This window comes from Alosa alosa, chromosome 13, assembly GCF_017589495.1.
Source record: "Alosa alosa isolate M-15738 ecotype Scorff River chromosome 13, AALO_Geno_1.1, whole genome shotgun sequence".
In the NCBI taxonomy this organism is placed as follows: Eukaryota; Metazoa; Chordata; class Actinopteri; order Clupeiformes; family Clupeidae; genus Alosa; species Alosa alosa.
Window position 1 is genome coordinate 22,200,723 of NC_063201.1, and position 15,151 is coordinate 22,215,873.

At 42.6% G+C, this 15,151-nt stretch overlaps 1 protein-coding gene across 2 annotated transcripts in view; it reads right to left on the reverse strand.

Moving 5' to 3' along the window:
* Positions 1-14,782, reverse strand: part of LOC125306366 (pituitary tumor-transforming gene 1 protein-interacting protein) — a 21,033-nt gene extending 6,251 nt beyond the window's left edge. Inside the window, exons 1-6 of one of the 2 annotated variants that reach the window (XM_048261690.1) lie at positions 14,524-14,782; positions 13,683-13,729; positions 13,462-13,570; positions 6,707-6,815; positions 4,727-4,792; positions 43-89 (exon numbers count right to left, since the gene is read on the reverse strand). In XM_048261690.1, coding sequence (XP_048117647.1) covers positions 43-89; positions 4,727-4,792; positions 6,707-6,815; positions 13,462-13,570; positions 13,683-13,729; positions 14,524-14,644 — 499 coding nt within the window. In that variant the 5' untranslated portion in view covers positions 14,645-14,782. Of the gene's footprint in view, positions 1-42; positions 90-4,726; positions 4,796-6,706; positions 6,816-13,461; positions 13,571-13,682; positions 13,730-14,523 lie in introns of both variants that reach the window. The other variant, XM_048261688.1, reaches the window with a different exon arrangement.
* Between the last annotated feature and the right edge of the window lie 369 nt (positions 14,783-15,151).

Consider the following 15,151-nt stretch of genomic DNA (forward strand, 5'->3'; position numbering starts at 1 on the left):
TGTGAGTGTGTGTGTGAAAGCGCATGAGGAAATGGTACATACCATACTTCTTGCGGATCTCATCATGACGAGCCTTCCTGTCGACTCTCCTGCGAGGGGAACAGAGAGAGGCAGCAGAGTGACCACAGGGCAGGTTATGGTGACCACACATGGGAAGCGGTCATTATGTCATCAGTTTACTTTTAGAACAGGGTGGCAGCATGACACCGAGGACTATTATTACATTAGGTCAGTAGTTCTCAAACTTTTTCTGTCATCCACACGTTGGAGGTGGGGAATTTTTAAGCCCCACCTGACACCATCAACCCAGCAAAATGGATGTTAAAATATTGTTTTTGCATTTTGGTTTGATAGCAATAATTTTACGCTTAAAATTAATAATAATTTAATTTCTAGACTAGTTTCAGTTGGCCATGTGGCCCTTCTTGGTTTAAAACAAAGACACCCTCCCCTCCCCCAATGAAATGCTAATGTACTGGTTCTAAGGGCTATCAGGTCCACAAGACAAAGGATGATGCCTTGATATAATGTATCCATGTGTCATGAAATGTAAATATATTCATGTTTGGCATCATTGTAATAGTCTCAGTGCAAGGATTGTAATGATTTGATTGTGAGAATGTTTGGAACATTCTATAAGTGATATTTCTGATATATAAGATATTCTGTTATTCAGATAGGTGTGAAGTGGGTGTGAGTAGGTGTGTCTGATGCCAAGTGGAGAACTTGAGTTCTCCTGAGTTTTTCCTGAAGTTGGCCAGTCTAAGATTAATATTAAGTAATTATTCACCACAATTACTTTCAGGTTCAACGTTACAAATTCCTGCTGGATCAGTTATCATGTCATTTTAATATATATGTCAGTTTGTTTATGACACTTGTGTTTGTGCATGGCTATTTTGTTTTCAATCTATGATCTTCCTTGTCAAAAAAGAAAGGCGTTATTAAAGATAAGCACAAATATAAATACAATTCCTACTGTTGATTGTGCCACACCGGTCAAGCCTCTATTCCCCACTAGTGGGGCCCACCCCACACTTTGAGAACCTCTGCATTAGGTACATTTCATAGACTTGAGGGTCCAATTTCACGAGACAATAGCAACACACCCTGGTCCCAGCTGTAAATGTCACTGCACAAACTAGCATTTCCCTCTGACCAAAGCAATGTCCACTTCAACCTCACACATGACAACGCAAAAGAACACTACCAGTCTCTTTTGAGGAGTTTGTAGTGACAGGATGGACGATAAGGCGTGGATCACACTGACCTGTGGCAAACAGCAGATTTCCTACTGTTTGTTATGATTCAACAGCGGAACAGTTGGCGCGGCAGCGCTACGCTGGCCTCAAACAATTTGAGCGTTGGACTTGGACTTTAAAAGCATAACCTGAGGCTCATTCATTGTCAGTTTCGGCATCAGGACAGCCTCATCTGCAAAGCTTCCAGGGACGGGACAGACAGGAAGTGTGTGTGAGTGTTTGAGGGTTTCATCTGCAAAGTTTTCAGTGATGGGCTGGACAGTCACCATATGAGAGTGTTTATGGGACCCCCCAAACACACACACACACACACTCTGTCCTAGGGTGTTGCACGCGACTCCAGTGACCGATCCCCTGCCACAGCCCGGCTGCTCAGTGCCACACCTGTCACTTTGGCTTTGCACCGCGCTTTTCACACTTTCTGACTGTCAGCCATTATCGCCCACGCCACTCCCTGAGCATCAGCACTTCTGATGGCTGCACAGGACACACACAAGGGCGGGGGGGCAGGCACTGATACAGTGAGCGCACGGTCGCTCGCTCGCACACACGCACACACACACACACACACACACACACACACACACACACACACACACACACACACACACACACACACACACACACACACACACACACACACACACACACACACTCTCTCTCTATCACTCCATCTCTCACAGACAGAGACTCTCTCTCCATCACTCCATCTCTCACACACAGAGACTCACTCCAATTAAACACATATGCCTTTTTTTACTCACACACCCTTGGAGTATCTCACTCACTCCCTCACATGCTCTATCACACACACACACAGAAAGTGTCACTGATGCGTCATCTCCTTCTGTGGCATTCATTTCTCTATATAGAAAAAACAAATCAACGGTAGCACATATGTGCAAAGCATACCCACACTGCCATGTTCATCAGCATGTGAATTACTGTTGTTTCAGAAAACAAAAGCAGAGCAATGCACAACTCCTACAGTGAAGTGCTGCAGAGGCGCCGTGGCTTTGCCTGAGATGGCGCTGCATTATTTAGGAGGCAGGGTTAATGTCTTTGTTTAAATCTGCCCCACGCTCCCAGTAGACCCCTGTCTTCCACTCCCCCCCCACTAGCCTGTCGTAAAACAACAACAGCAGCGGTGTTTTTTCTATGGGGCCCTGCCTCACAGCCAGGGGGCAGGCTAAGGAACGTCTGTTCACACATCATCACTCTCTCCTAGCCCAGGGGGGCGGGTAGCCAGGCTGCTTTGTGCCGTCTTTTGTGCCGGGACGTAAATCCAGTCGGTATCCACACACACACACAGAGAGAGCCCGCTGTAAATCAGTCTGCTCTTTATGACCAGGTAGTGATCTGTGAGCAATCAACGCCACTCTACAGACAGGCAGCAGCGGCCTGGGTGCCATCTGCCTGATGAAGACGAAGACACACACACACACACACACACACACACACACACACAGGGCTTTTCTGCATAGCTATACACACCATCAACAAGTGGGGTGGAGGCAAGGATTACCATAAAGACAGAGAGAGGATAGAGAATGAGAGAGAGAGAGAGAGAGAGAGAAAGAGAAAGAGAGAGAGAGGTAGAGAGAGAATAATAGATTGATAGACTAAGGGGTCAGCTGGACACAGCCAGCAGATGTCTGCTGCAGGGCCTTAGGGAACCTGCAGCTGGTCACAGCTCAATGGGGTTATTGGCAGACGAGTGAAGCAACTTCATCAACAGGTGATTATCAGGTGAAGTCTCTCTCACACACACACATGTATGATATATCACACCCATGAGGGAGGCACAGACTGAGTAAACATTATAGGGTTTCTTCATGGTAAAATAGCCATTCTCTCAGTATGCAGAACAAGATTTCCTGTGATGGTTGGTGTGGCCCACTGGGAGCCAACCAGGGATGGACGACAGACTTAAGAAACTATATCATTATATTTATGACAATGGGAAAATAGTACCATTGACCACTGTTTTTTTTGGGGGGTCAGTTTGGGACCTTCCAAACACAAAAAAGTAAATTTAATCCTGACCATCATCAAAAATCGCCTTCCTGATCTACAGTTTGAACTCTGCCTTCTGCCATGCTTGCTCTCGTTCTGCTTGTGAGCTGCCCACCTTGCAGCGCATCTGTAACCATGTCATCAACTAGATCATTAACATCACAATATGATCAATTCATTATCATGGGCAGGAATTCTCCCCGTATATCGATAACGATATGATATGATGTGGCACGTCCCTCGAGCCAACTGTTCTGATGATGATGCAAAACTCAGCCTGGAGTAGTGTGTAAGAGGCAGGCTACACTGCTTTTAACATGCATGCACACACACACGCGTGCAGGCACGCACACACACACACACACACGCATTTTCTACCAGTCCACTCACCTGCACTAGAGGGACTTCTTTCATAGGGTGGATCTGATTTTGTAGTGAATTGCCACGGTGCCATTTAATGGCACCTGACTCCAGGTACCCAGATGAGGTGGATTTAAGAAGGCCTCACATCCCACATGTCTTCCTGCACTTTAGATGTGGAAACACTCTACTTCTCCACACACACACACACACACACACACACACACACAGAGCATTCGAGTGCACCCCACCCCTCCACACACACAAAAACACACAGCACCCACAATGCACCCCACCCTGCCCACATCTGTGCCATGGAAAATCCTTACGCGCCAGCGAGTGTCTAAAACGCCTCATTAGACTATTTCCTCCCTCCAGAAAGGCTGCTACACACAAACAGCCACATGTGGAAAATCTGCTACACACAAACAGCCACATGTAGAAATTCTGCCATAGAGCCGCATAAGAGACAAACTGGAGCTTTGCACGTTGTGGCCTGGTGTTTGTGCATTGTGGCTGCGTTGTGCATGTGCTTGCACGTTGTCTGGACGTTGTGTTCTAGGGTTTGTTATAAGCAGGACTTTGATGGCAAAAGTTCACTGTCCAAACTCAGATGCTGATATGCATAATGGAATGACCAACAACTACCCCGGAAGCCTCTCTCTATAGCAGAGAAACCTAGTAGAGGATTAAAGAACACCAGCTGCTGAATATCCAAAAACACCCACCCCCCCCTCTATTCTGCTGCATATAGTTTACCTTCTTGAAAAACACACATTTTACCTGGCATTAATCAAAAGCAAAACAAAGGAGTACCGTCACACCGGTGTGATGGGAATGTTGGGAAACGAACGTTCTAAAGAATATCTGGGTTTATTGAATTCAACATAGAATTTTAGAACTTTCAATTGTTGCGGAACTTAGAATGTTATAAAAAACCTACACCTTTAAGAGTTCACACAATATTAGTGTTGCACTCTCAAGTGTAAGTTCAAGGTCACATGCTAATTGTGCTTGCTGCTTCATTATGCTTTATGTCCACTAGTTAATGTGAGCGTATGTGGATGGTCAGAGATTTGAACTCTTACCGGTCATCTGAGCGCTGTCGGGCCTCCTCTCGTCTTCTGGCCAACCTCTCCTCATCTCTGTCAGGGCTACTAAACAAACAAACAAACAACCAAACATTAGCTACCCACCTCTGAATCTACAATATGCAGGCTCCTTAGGGAACATATAAAAAATGCTTCCTCAGCTTGTAGGCTTTGCGCTGTTTGTCAGCCCGACTATTCCGGGTTCCGCTGTGGCAAACCTGTCACATGATTCCCCGTCAGCTCTCCTCAGCTGAGCAGGCTTCTAATTTACAAACCTGACAACAGACATACTGCTCAACAGGCAGAGAGAGGTGCAACCAACACCTCGGTTCAAACCACTGGTCTGCATCCCAGGAAGCAAATGCCAATTAGCATTCCTGTTCTAAACTGTAAAGGTCACTTGGGTTGGCATAAATGAATAAATGATGTGTATGTAGAGGGAAGACACAACCAGAGGCAGGATGTAAAGCGTAAATGAGGAGTAACTCCGGGATATGAAGGGCGTCTGCTGCAGAGGTCAAGGTCGCGAGCCATCGATCTTATAAATGACCTTGTTCCTGTGGCTTCCAGCAGATGCTTGAGAAGCAGCAGGTCCAGCCTTGGGAAAGGATTGCGACAGGCTCGTTTGGATAAATCGTCGGCTTTAGGAGAGGAGGTGAAATAGCCCCAGTGTAGTTTTATCTGGGGCAGCAGTGAAAATGAATGTGGTGTGTTGTCGCATCGGGGGGTGGGGGTGTGTGTGTGTGCCTGTGTGTGAATGTGTATGTGTGTGGTGTTCGCGGTATTAATTAAGTGTGAGGGGAGAGCTAATGACAAATGAACAGATATGGAACTGCTTGACACGTACAGGGGAGAGGCAGGGAGCACACCTCCCAGCAAGGAGCAGCAAGGAGAGGCCAAGCGGCTGCGGAGAGTGAGCGGCGACGATGAGCGTGATTACACGTGAGTGTGTGTGTGACGGAGTGTGAGCGTGAGTGCGTGCTTGAGTGTGTGTGAGTGTGATTGTGAGTGTGAATGTGAGTCTGTTTGAGAGTGAGAAAGACTACATACAGTAGCAGATCATCTCTCTGTATCTTTCCACCTTCTGAGGGATTACAGACATCGATCGAGCGGAAAGAAGCCCACTTCTGTTGGTTGTGGCCAGCATTCCAGACACTGAACCTGATCAGTGCTTTTGGAGAAGCCACCGATTCCAATCGAGCTGCTTCAAGAGGTCTACTATGTTCACCATAAATGTCTAAGTGCTTTTGGTCATTGGTCACCTAGACACAAAAATGTATGTGTGTGTGTGTATGTGTGTGTGTGTGTGTGTGTGTGTGTGAGTGTGTGTGTGTACGTACATGTCTTGGTCTTTAGTGAGCAGTGTTCTATGGGGCAAGTGCAAGAGAATAGTTTTTGGGGCATATGGCCCATAATGAACAGATAATATTTTTAAATAAATACACATATAAACATCTACTTTACCAAGCAACATACGTTTCTTTGCACTCATCAATTAGTGAACTCAACTGTTTCAATTCAGACAATAACCTACTGTACTTTAAAGAAAAGTTGAGGACAAGAGTATCGGCTACTCTTTGATGACCTAATTTGACACATGATCATGTAAGAACCTCATCCTATTCCTGAGTGACGGGGTTTGTCCCATGGCTCGCATGGCAAAGTCTGGCCACAGCAGCATAACTGTGCAGAGGAGAGAGAGGCAGACACAGAGCTGAAGCCCAGAGCCTGGCCTATTAACATAATATGAGTGTGAGATGAGAGGGGAAGAGAGAGTGCAGCACTGTGTGTGTGTGTGTGTGTGTGTGTGTGTGTGTGTGTGTGTATTTCTGTCAAGATTGATTGAAGTTGCGGCCGGGTTGATTTAAATATCATGGGTGGATGGCGCATCTTGCATACTATGGAATACAACCCTAGCAGCGCCCCTGCGTATGTGTGTGTGTGTGTGTGAGAGAGAGAGAGAGATGAGGACTGTACCCTGAGGAGCTCTTCCTGCAGCAGTAGCAACAGCAGCAGCAGACCATCACGCTCAGCAGGATGGTCCCGACCACTACAGCCATGGTGATGATCAGAGCCTCGAAGTTCACTGAGTGAGGGACACACACACACACACACACACACACACACACGAACACACTTGCAATTACTTGTCTCCAAAAGACAAACAAAGACTGACACACTATTCTGACGCATCAACAGTAAAACTGCAACCAGAGTGCCAGGTGAATCCTTAGAAAAACATAAGAGCTGAGACTGCTGTAGTGTTAATTTTGTCACCTATTTTTAATTTAGTCTTAGTCTTAGTCTTGTGACGAAATGTCCTTTTTAGTCTTTGTCATATTTAGTCATTCAAATATCATTTTTGTTAGTCAAGTTTTAGTCAACTAAAAGTCTCGTCATTTTAGTCTAGTTGTAGTCATAAGAAAACTAAAGGTATCTTAGTCTTAGTCAGTTTTAGTCAACACATTTTAGTCTTTTTTTTATAACAAATTATTTCTGATTACCATTTGAGTCAAATAGTGTTTCACACATCTCAATTTTCCAACAATATTGTGTGTCCACAGGGCTACTCGTCTGTTATAATTACTCATTCTGATTTTTTGTCAGTCAGTATGTTTACATGCACAGGTAAGTCGAGCTACAGTTGAAGAGTTCAGTTCTAAATCCGTCTGACCACTTTTCTTTTAAATGAGCATTTAAATTCAGTCTCCTATAGGTTTTTGCCTATAAATCGATATTTCAAACCAGGAAAGGAGTGGTATTTAGTGGGTTTAGAAGTTAAATTATTTGATTAGCGTATACTATGTGTGGAGAGCATCCCCTCACCATCTTTATCTCATTTTTGACATAGGTGGCATTTAGAGGCTTTTGCATCTGAACCCTTCAGTTATAGCTCGGCTGGGATTTGACCATAGACAGTAAAAGATTTGACTGGACCACTGTCATATAAAGAGACCAGTGTTTCTCAAAGTGTGGTCCGGGAATCTGGTGGTCCGCAAGCTATCTCAAGTGGTCCGTGAGCAGACGTGGTAAAATATAATATAGATGAGTTGTTTGCAATATTGAACCAACTTGTATGTAAAAACAGTTCTGCAACACTGTCTATGTAAGATTTGCCAGTTTAAATCATACAGTATGAATCCACACAATAAGCAAAGTGCAAAGACAATAAGCAAGGTGGTTCAGTGAGTAGGCCTATAGTGTAGACTAATTATAGGCTACTGTTGAAGTAGGTCTAATCTTTTTTTTTTTTAGCTAGGGCTAGTTAAGTGGTCCTGAAACTGAAAAAGTTTGAGAAACACTGTCGTGACCAAAGTATTAATGTTTTACTCCACGCTAGATGGCGATATGCTTCAAACACAACACATTCCCCAAACAGACTCTCCATCTTAGCCATAGCTAACTTGCTAGCTTAACTTTCCATATTAGCTTACTTGCTAGCAAACTTTGCATCATCAGTCTAACTAGTTAAATAGTTGACATTACATGATGAACATTTTCGTATGGACATTCTGGTGGATGTTAATTTGTATGAGAGAAGCTTCAACTTCTGGGTATGTAGCATTGTGGCATAAAGATTAGGTAGTTAGTTGGTAACTCTGGCAGAAATCTCCAGTGTTCTTGTTCCATGTAGTTTTCGTGTTGCAGCCATTAGGGTTGCAGCAACAGCACGTAGACTAGCCTACAGGAAAGCTGTTGCGTATGAACTCATTCGGAATATTTTGAAAACATAACAGCTAGATATTCTGTCTTCTCATTTTGTAGACGAAAATGAAGAGAGATTTTATCTTAGTTCTTATTTCATGCAAAACATTTTAGTCTCGTCTTTTTTCGTCAACAATAATTCATCTTAAGATAGTCTTAGTCAGTGTTTCAGGACATTACTGTCGTCTCGTCATCGTCTCGTCTTAGTCATGAAAAAAAAGGTTGTTGACGAACATATTTCCTCTCGTCTCGTCTGACGAAATTAACACTAGACTGCTGACAACTTTTGAAGGTCACTATCCATTATTTCATCAACTTCATATAGGTTAAATATCTTTTGCCATTTTGTTATTTTCACATCACATGGAACACAGAACAGCGCACAGAATAGATTTCCTGACTGAAAGTGCACTCTCAAAATGGCTGGCAGGGGAAGGTCACTGTTGAGCTTTGGTTTGTCGTATTGGTCAGCAGTAGAATGTAGTTCATTAATCAATTCACCCTACCAAACATTTTGCGAGGGTCATGTTGGATGTTGTTTCCGCCTGGATATACTTTAAAGGTGAACCATGCAGGTTCTTTAGCTTAATTTACCTTAACTTAACAGCTTCGGAGTCAATGGAATGGTTATATGACTTTTTTCGAGTTGAATGGTGGCTGTCTCACTTCCCCCTAGCACATGTGAGCAGGAAAACCACCCTTGCAACTTTGGGCCGGCAGGCCGACGGCCTCAGTGTCAGGAAGTACAGTACAACGAGTGTAACAAATTGCTTTACTGCATTTAAATGCACATACACGCCAGGCACTGGCTAGAACAAGGTAGCGATGGAGTTTCTCAGACATGTCATGACAGAGCCAGCGAAAAGAAGCAAAAACCGAGAAAACAGCGAAGAAATTGCCAATATACTCCATAGTTTGTCTTTAACTTCACCATAAAACTATTTTTGATTTGACTTGCAGAAACCGAAGTAGTCTTGCCAGGAATGCCTTTGCACATTAATGTTCAAGACAACAGGGTTGTGCACAATTGGAATTGCAATTCTGCTTCCTGTTTGCTACCTCAATTGAAATGCAAGTGAAATTCAAGAATTGAATTGGAATCAAAGAGCCAGTTTCAATTCAATTATGGAATTTTGCACAAGCCTGCAAGACAACATTGTTGTGGTCATTCCTGTGCTGCAAAACAATTGTCTCCAAATGTGCCCCCCCCCTTAGGGGGTCAGACACACACACACACACACACACACACACACACACACACATAAATAAGGAAGTAGCCTAAACTGTAAATGCTACGTTATAGAAGCTGTGTAGAATGCACACTGAACCCAAGTACTGGAAGACACAGTGTGAAGCATTCTATTGCAAGTCCAATGTTGCCATCTGCTGTTTGTAAGTTGATGTTACACCATCAGAAAATAATCATTAATCAGTGGGGCTTCATTCAATCCCTTTTTGTTTGAGAGCCTGGAATGCAGAGAAAGTAGGTTTATTAGGGCAGATTCTGGACAAATCCTTTTTGTAAGACCTCAAACAAAGGGATTTGTTTGATACATTACTTTCTGCTCTACTTTGACATCAGACTGAAAGCAAACGTTGCCATGTTGAGAATATACAGCATAGTGCTACTTCTGTAATACATTTCCCTTATGACTTGTGTAGGGATGTTTTAATACCAGAAATGTAGAAGTCGATACCAATACCAGTGAAATCAAATAGACAATTCTCCATACCCTAATCGATACCACGGTAAAAAAAAAAAAAAAAACATCTCATGGTTTTATGCTTAGTTTCTCAATAAATGTGATGATGTCCCAAGATTTCTCCATTTCAATCGTTGTAATTTCACCTAAGCCTACAATGATTGGAAGAACTGAAAATAGCCTACTGGCTATACACAACAAAACTAAAAGTCAACATAATACTCTGCATAATCGTATTGATCACAGGGAACACGCCTAGTGAAATGTATACAAAGGTGTGAGGTGCTGGCATCCCATCATGGCTGATCTGTTTAGTTCAGTTAGACAGAGAATTTGATCAGATTTCTAAGACAGGGCTGAAGTGCCTTTTGATAAATGTCCAGTGTTCACTTGCCTGCTTCCCTGGCGGTCACTTAAACTCCTGCATTAACTATCCTCTGATTACCATGTAGTCATAACTAATATTTTAATTTAATTAAAAGACAGTGATTATTTTTACTTCATGGCCTCCTTTTGCAGCTTGAATGTCACTCCATGTGTAAGCTTTGGACCAAAGTGTCCGCTACATGGACAAATGTACCAGTTATTCTTGTGTGCTTTGGGACACACAAAGAAAACACCAAACAGCTGACAATCCTTAGATGAGTTCAAGTAAATTCTTGGACCAAGCATTGGTTCTTCATATGATATTTGTTTGAGTAATGGCTGAAGGCCCAGGGGAAACCTAATATAGCATCAAATAAAGCCTCGGTTTCTATGTCCCTAATCGAAAGCCAATCCTGACCTAGATACTTTCCTTTCTGAACTGCTGCCGTTCTGCTGACGACACAATGAAAGTTTAAAATCCAATTTGCTGGCGCCCAAATCCTCCATAAACATTTGTGTGAGTGTTGCAGTCAGCACACAGCGAGCATACTGAGCAGCACCATGCAGCGGCTCGAGCGATGGCCAGCTCAGACTTCCTGCTGGGCTGGGTTCACAGCGTTCGCCACAAAGCCTAGATAAACACATCAACAACACAGCGTGAAACCACCGCCAGCAATCAGCATCTGGTCGCGTTGGCTTGATATGCTTAGGCCGCAACTGTGTGAACCCCTAGCACATGTTCTGCATTCAAATGACTGATAGGACCATAAACCCGTCTAACCCCTTCATCAGGCATAGCCTAGCCCAAACCATTCATTCTATTCTAATCAAAAATGTGATTAGTAATCTCTGTGTAGATACAAAGATTTGTCCATAGGCCTGTGTAAAGGTTACAAACACAGGGTTCAGTGTGGCTCATGTTTAGCAAAAGGGAACAGCCAGTTTGATTGACACATTCAACTAACTAGTTTGCACTGACACATTTAAGACTCTGGTCAGTGTTTGCGGTCTTGAAATGAGACTTGAAAATAGCATTCTTTTTTTCATACATCATTTTCACAACCCACATGTGCACTCTCCTCCCCATTTCATTTAGTTTTGTTCTTGATGTTACTTTACTTGCAATTACTTAGGCTAATTCATTTCCATAGGTCTCTCAATTTTCTGGTCTTGTTTAAGCTTCCAAAAATGCCCCATCTTTACTTTTACTAATTTCTGACACATACAGTAGGCTAAATAAATAAAGTGTTGATAAAGTTAAAGATAAAGTGTTGCATTATTATGTCATCTCAGAACAAAAATGAAACCAAAAGAAACCAAAACCTTCTTTCAGTTTTTGTAACTTGTAGTCACAAAACAAACCCAACTCAAAAACCCCCCCTCAAACCCAACTGTCAAGCCAGGCTGAGAAAAGGCTAACTCAAGTTCACACGCCTTAATGACCAGGGCTTCAAACATAAAAGAATGAGAAAACGTTTGCATCCCTATCATTAAACAGTCTGTCTGTGTTGTTCTAAATCCCGCCCCCACAATGCTGCCTCGATGCCAACGTCATGCTCAGGTGAAGCAAGGGAAGTTTAAGCATAAGCATCACGCTGGATGGTATCAGAATAAGTAAAAGTTGCTGTTTTTTTGTGGTGTAGACCAGAAACCCAGGGGCAGTAGACCTGAGGAGGTCTCGTGGAGGTTAAATCAAGCACCATGGCTTTGAATTGATAATGGGGAAGCGATTAGCCTTCACAAGCCTTAATTGGCCTGGCTTTGGCTCGACGATGGGGAGGGGGCTATTGTGTCATAGTCTGTATGATGTGGGCAACAGGCTGTGCCATGTTTACAATTTAGTATTGGACACTTGTTTTCACCATTTATACAAAACCATTAGGGATGCAACAATGCACCATGAATCGGCTAAAAATCGATACAAATTTGTGAAGATTACAACCGTTTGAGATAAAAATTTAATTGCGATGCAAATTTTTAAACAAAATAAGGCGTAATTTGCTTTTTATTTCACTTGTTGAGCTGTAATTGGGAGAAGTATCCATGTCCAAAGATTATTCTAGGCGGGGCCTATGTCTCCTATGCATGTTCTCTGAATGCTAGGCTGTCTAGGGCTTTATTTTAACGATCTGAAACGCATGGTCTGAAAAGGTGTGGCCAGTCCAAAATTGCTATCTTGACGGCGTAAAAAGTTCAAAAGGGTTGTTCTTATGTTTCTTAAATCAGTCATGGGTGTGTTTTGTGTGCAACATCCATTAAACCAATGAGAATGTGACATCTGTCATTCCCTATCAGAGCAAGGAGCGCAACATCAAACAGCGCGTTGATATTTTAACAGTCAGCTCATCTGAAAGAATCTGCTTGCATGTAAGACCGTGTATGCAACACCATGATTCTACTAAATCTTGCTTTACTAAAATGTGTGTGTGATTAGTTGATTATTGCTGATGCATCTGCACTCATCTATTACTTGAACTCTCTCAAACTGAAACTAACTTCACCATGGTCTCATAAGTGAAGACAAAACCGTTTTTAGTTATTTACTTTCTCTATTGACTGACTACAAACGAAAACATAACCTGAAAAAAGCATCAAAATAAAGTACCCCAATAATGCTCGAATGACTGAATAAAAACCCCGGCTTTTTGCTAGGTTTTTCTTGGTCAGTGGCCTAATGATTTTTTTTATGAGTGTAAGACAGCAATTTTTGGATCATGCGCCTGACCACACCTATTTTTTTTAATCGACACACCCATGAACGCAATGATCAATTGAGCTGGAGCGCATGACAAAAAATTCATCACTGCCTTGGGTGTAAGACAGAAACAAGACTTCCGTTGCGCTTGGCGCCATGTTGGGCCGGTCTAAGATAATCTACTGGATGCCTACATTTCCCTCCAGATCAATAAAGCATTTATTTCTCTCCCCTTAGCACCAGCAAGATGGTGCTGTACTCACCCCAGCAGACTCCCCATCGTGCCTGGGACAGGCTGCACACTGAAGATGGTGGTATAATGGAAGACACCGGATAATGGCTGCATGTGTTGTTGGTCATGCACCAAAGGCACTAGGGAAGAGGGAAATGTTTATTTGTACTATTCATTAGTGTTAGCAGGAGGTAAACACAAATATGAGGTGAATCATCATCAGATCATTAAACACCTCTAATAAGAGCTTACCGTTACGTTGGCAAGACAGTCTTCACATGATGTCCGGACATTGCAAGCTAGTGATAAAATGTGAATAAATTACATATTGTTGCAATGGTAGCCTTCACTTTGTAAAGACATTGCCTTATAATTTGTTATTGGGAGTCAGCCTTTACAGGGAACATAGCCTAACTAAAGGCTTCTTTGCTTCTACCTGATACACAAGGTAAGCGAAGTAGATATGTGGATAATTTCCTCATATTACATTGTATACTAGGCAGCAACATGCCTGAAAACAATTTGGCAGCTAAAATTATTTAGGTCCAACATCAAGTGCATTATTTCTTGACTCAACAGCTGAGAGCGAATGGGCCTAGACATGCCTCGTGACAGGACTACAAAATCCCAAATATTTCAAGTCTAATTAATCTGCAAGTCTTTAATCTCAACAGCACTATAGTTAGGCTACTCATGAAGTTGCTATTTACGCAGCTTCAGCAACAAAGATGAATATGGCAAGTGTGCACTTTAACTTTCAGTATTCAATTCAGTGAATAAATTCAACATGCAACGTCTCATCCTATATCGACAATTTAACAACACATATGACCCATTATCACAGCAAGAGTTAAGATGGTAGGCATTCCTATTAGCCAACTTTTGAAGGTTAGTTAACATAGCTGACTGGTGTTAAACTCAATTGGTTGTCCCAATCAAACAAGGAAGGTAAGGTTAAGACATTAACTGCATTAAGGCGTGATGCATTTTTGTCAAGACAGCTCTCTTTAAACAGAACAGCATGGTCAACAAAACAAAGCATCGCTGCGCCAGTCAGCAATCAATAATTTTACAAAAATAACGAAAACCTTACGCTTCTGAACAGGTGTTGGAGATGTCGGAGACGGAGTCACACAAGTTCCTTTTTGAACAACAGCGCAAATAACAACAATGAATACAACAAACGTCGAACTGCAGGCTCCTTGTGTAGGCATACTGTGGGTATTTAATCCAAGGTGTTATTGATAGTGGTGGTTTACTTGATAAATATCTCGCAAAATGATAACAAAAGTTTCCCTTTCCTTAATCTGGAATGACGACGTTTGATTGTTGCACACACTTCCTGTTTCCTGCTTTTGATGTTGCCGAGTGAGAGGATTTAAACTCAGAGCACTAGTGCCCCCAGCTGTTCAGGCGAAGGCAATACACAAAATCCATTAGCCCAAGATGTTTGCAAGATGTAGGCTACTGGTGATAAATTACTTTAATCCATGGTGATGAGAAAATGACATGCGGGCAAGTTTTCCCTGTGACAACATACCCTCCATGTTTTATGAATTCATACAGGCCTAGTCATAATATTATCATTTGCCTTCTAAAGAAAACATAGCCTATGACCAGAGACTTTCTAACGAGGAGACAAAGCACTTAGAACAGGGGTGTCAAACTCATATTAGCCTAGGTAGTGGGCCAGATTTGTTGGAATGAGACCTTGTGGGGGC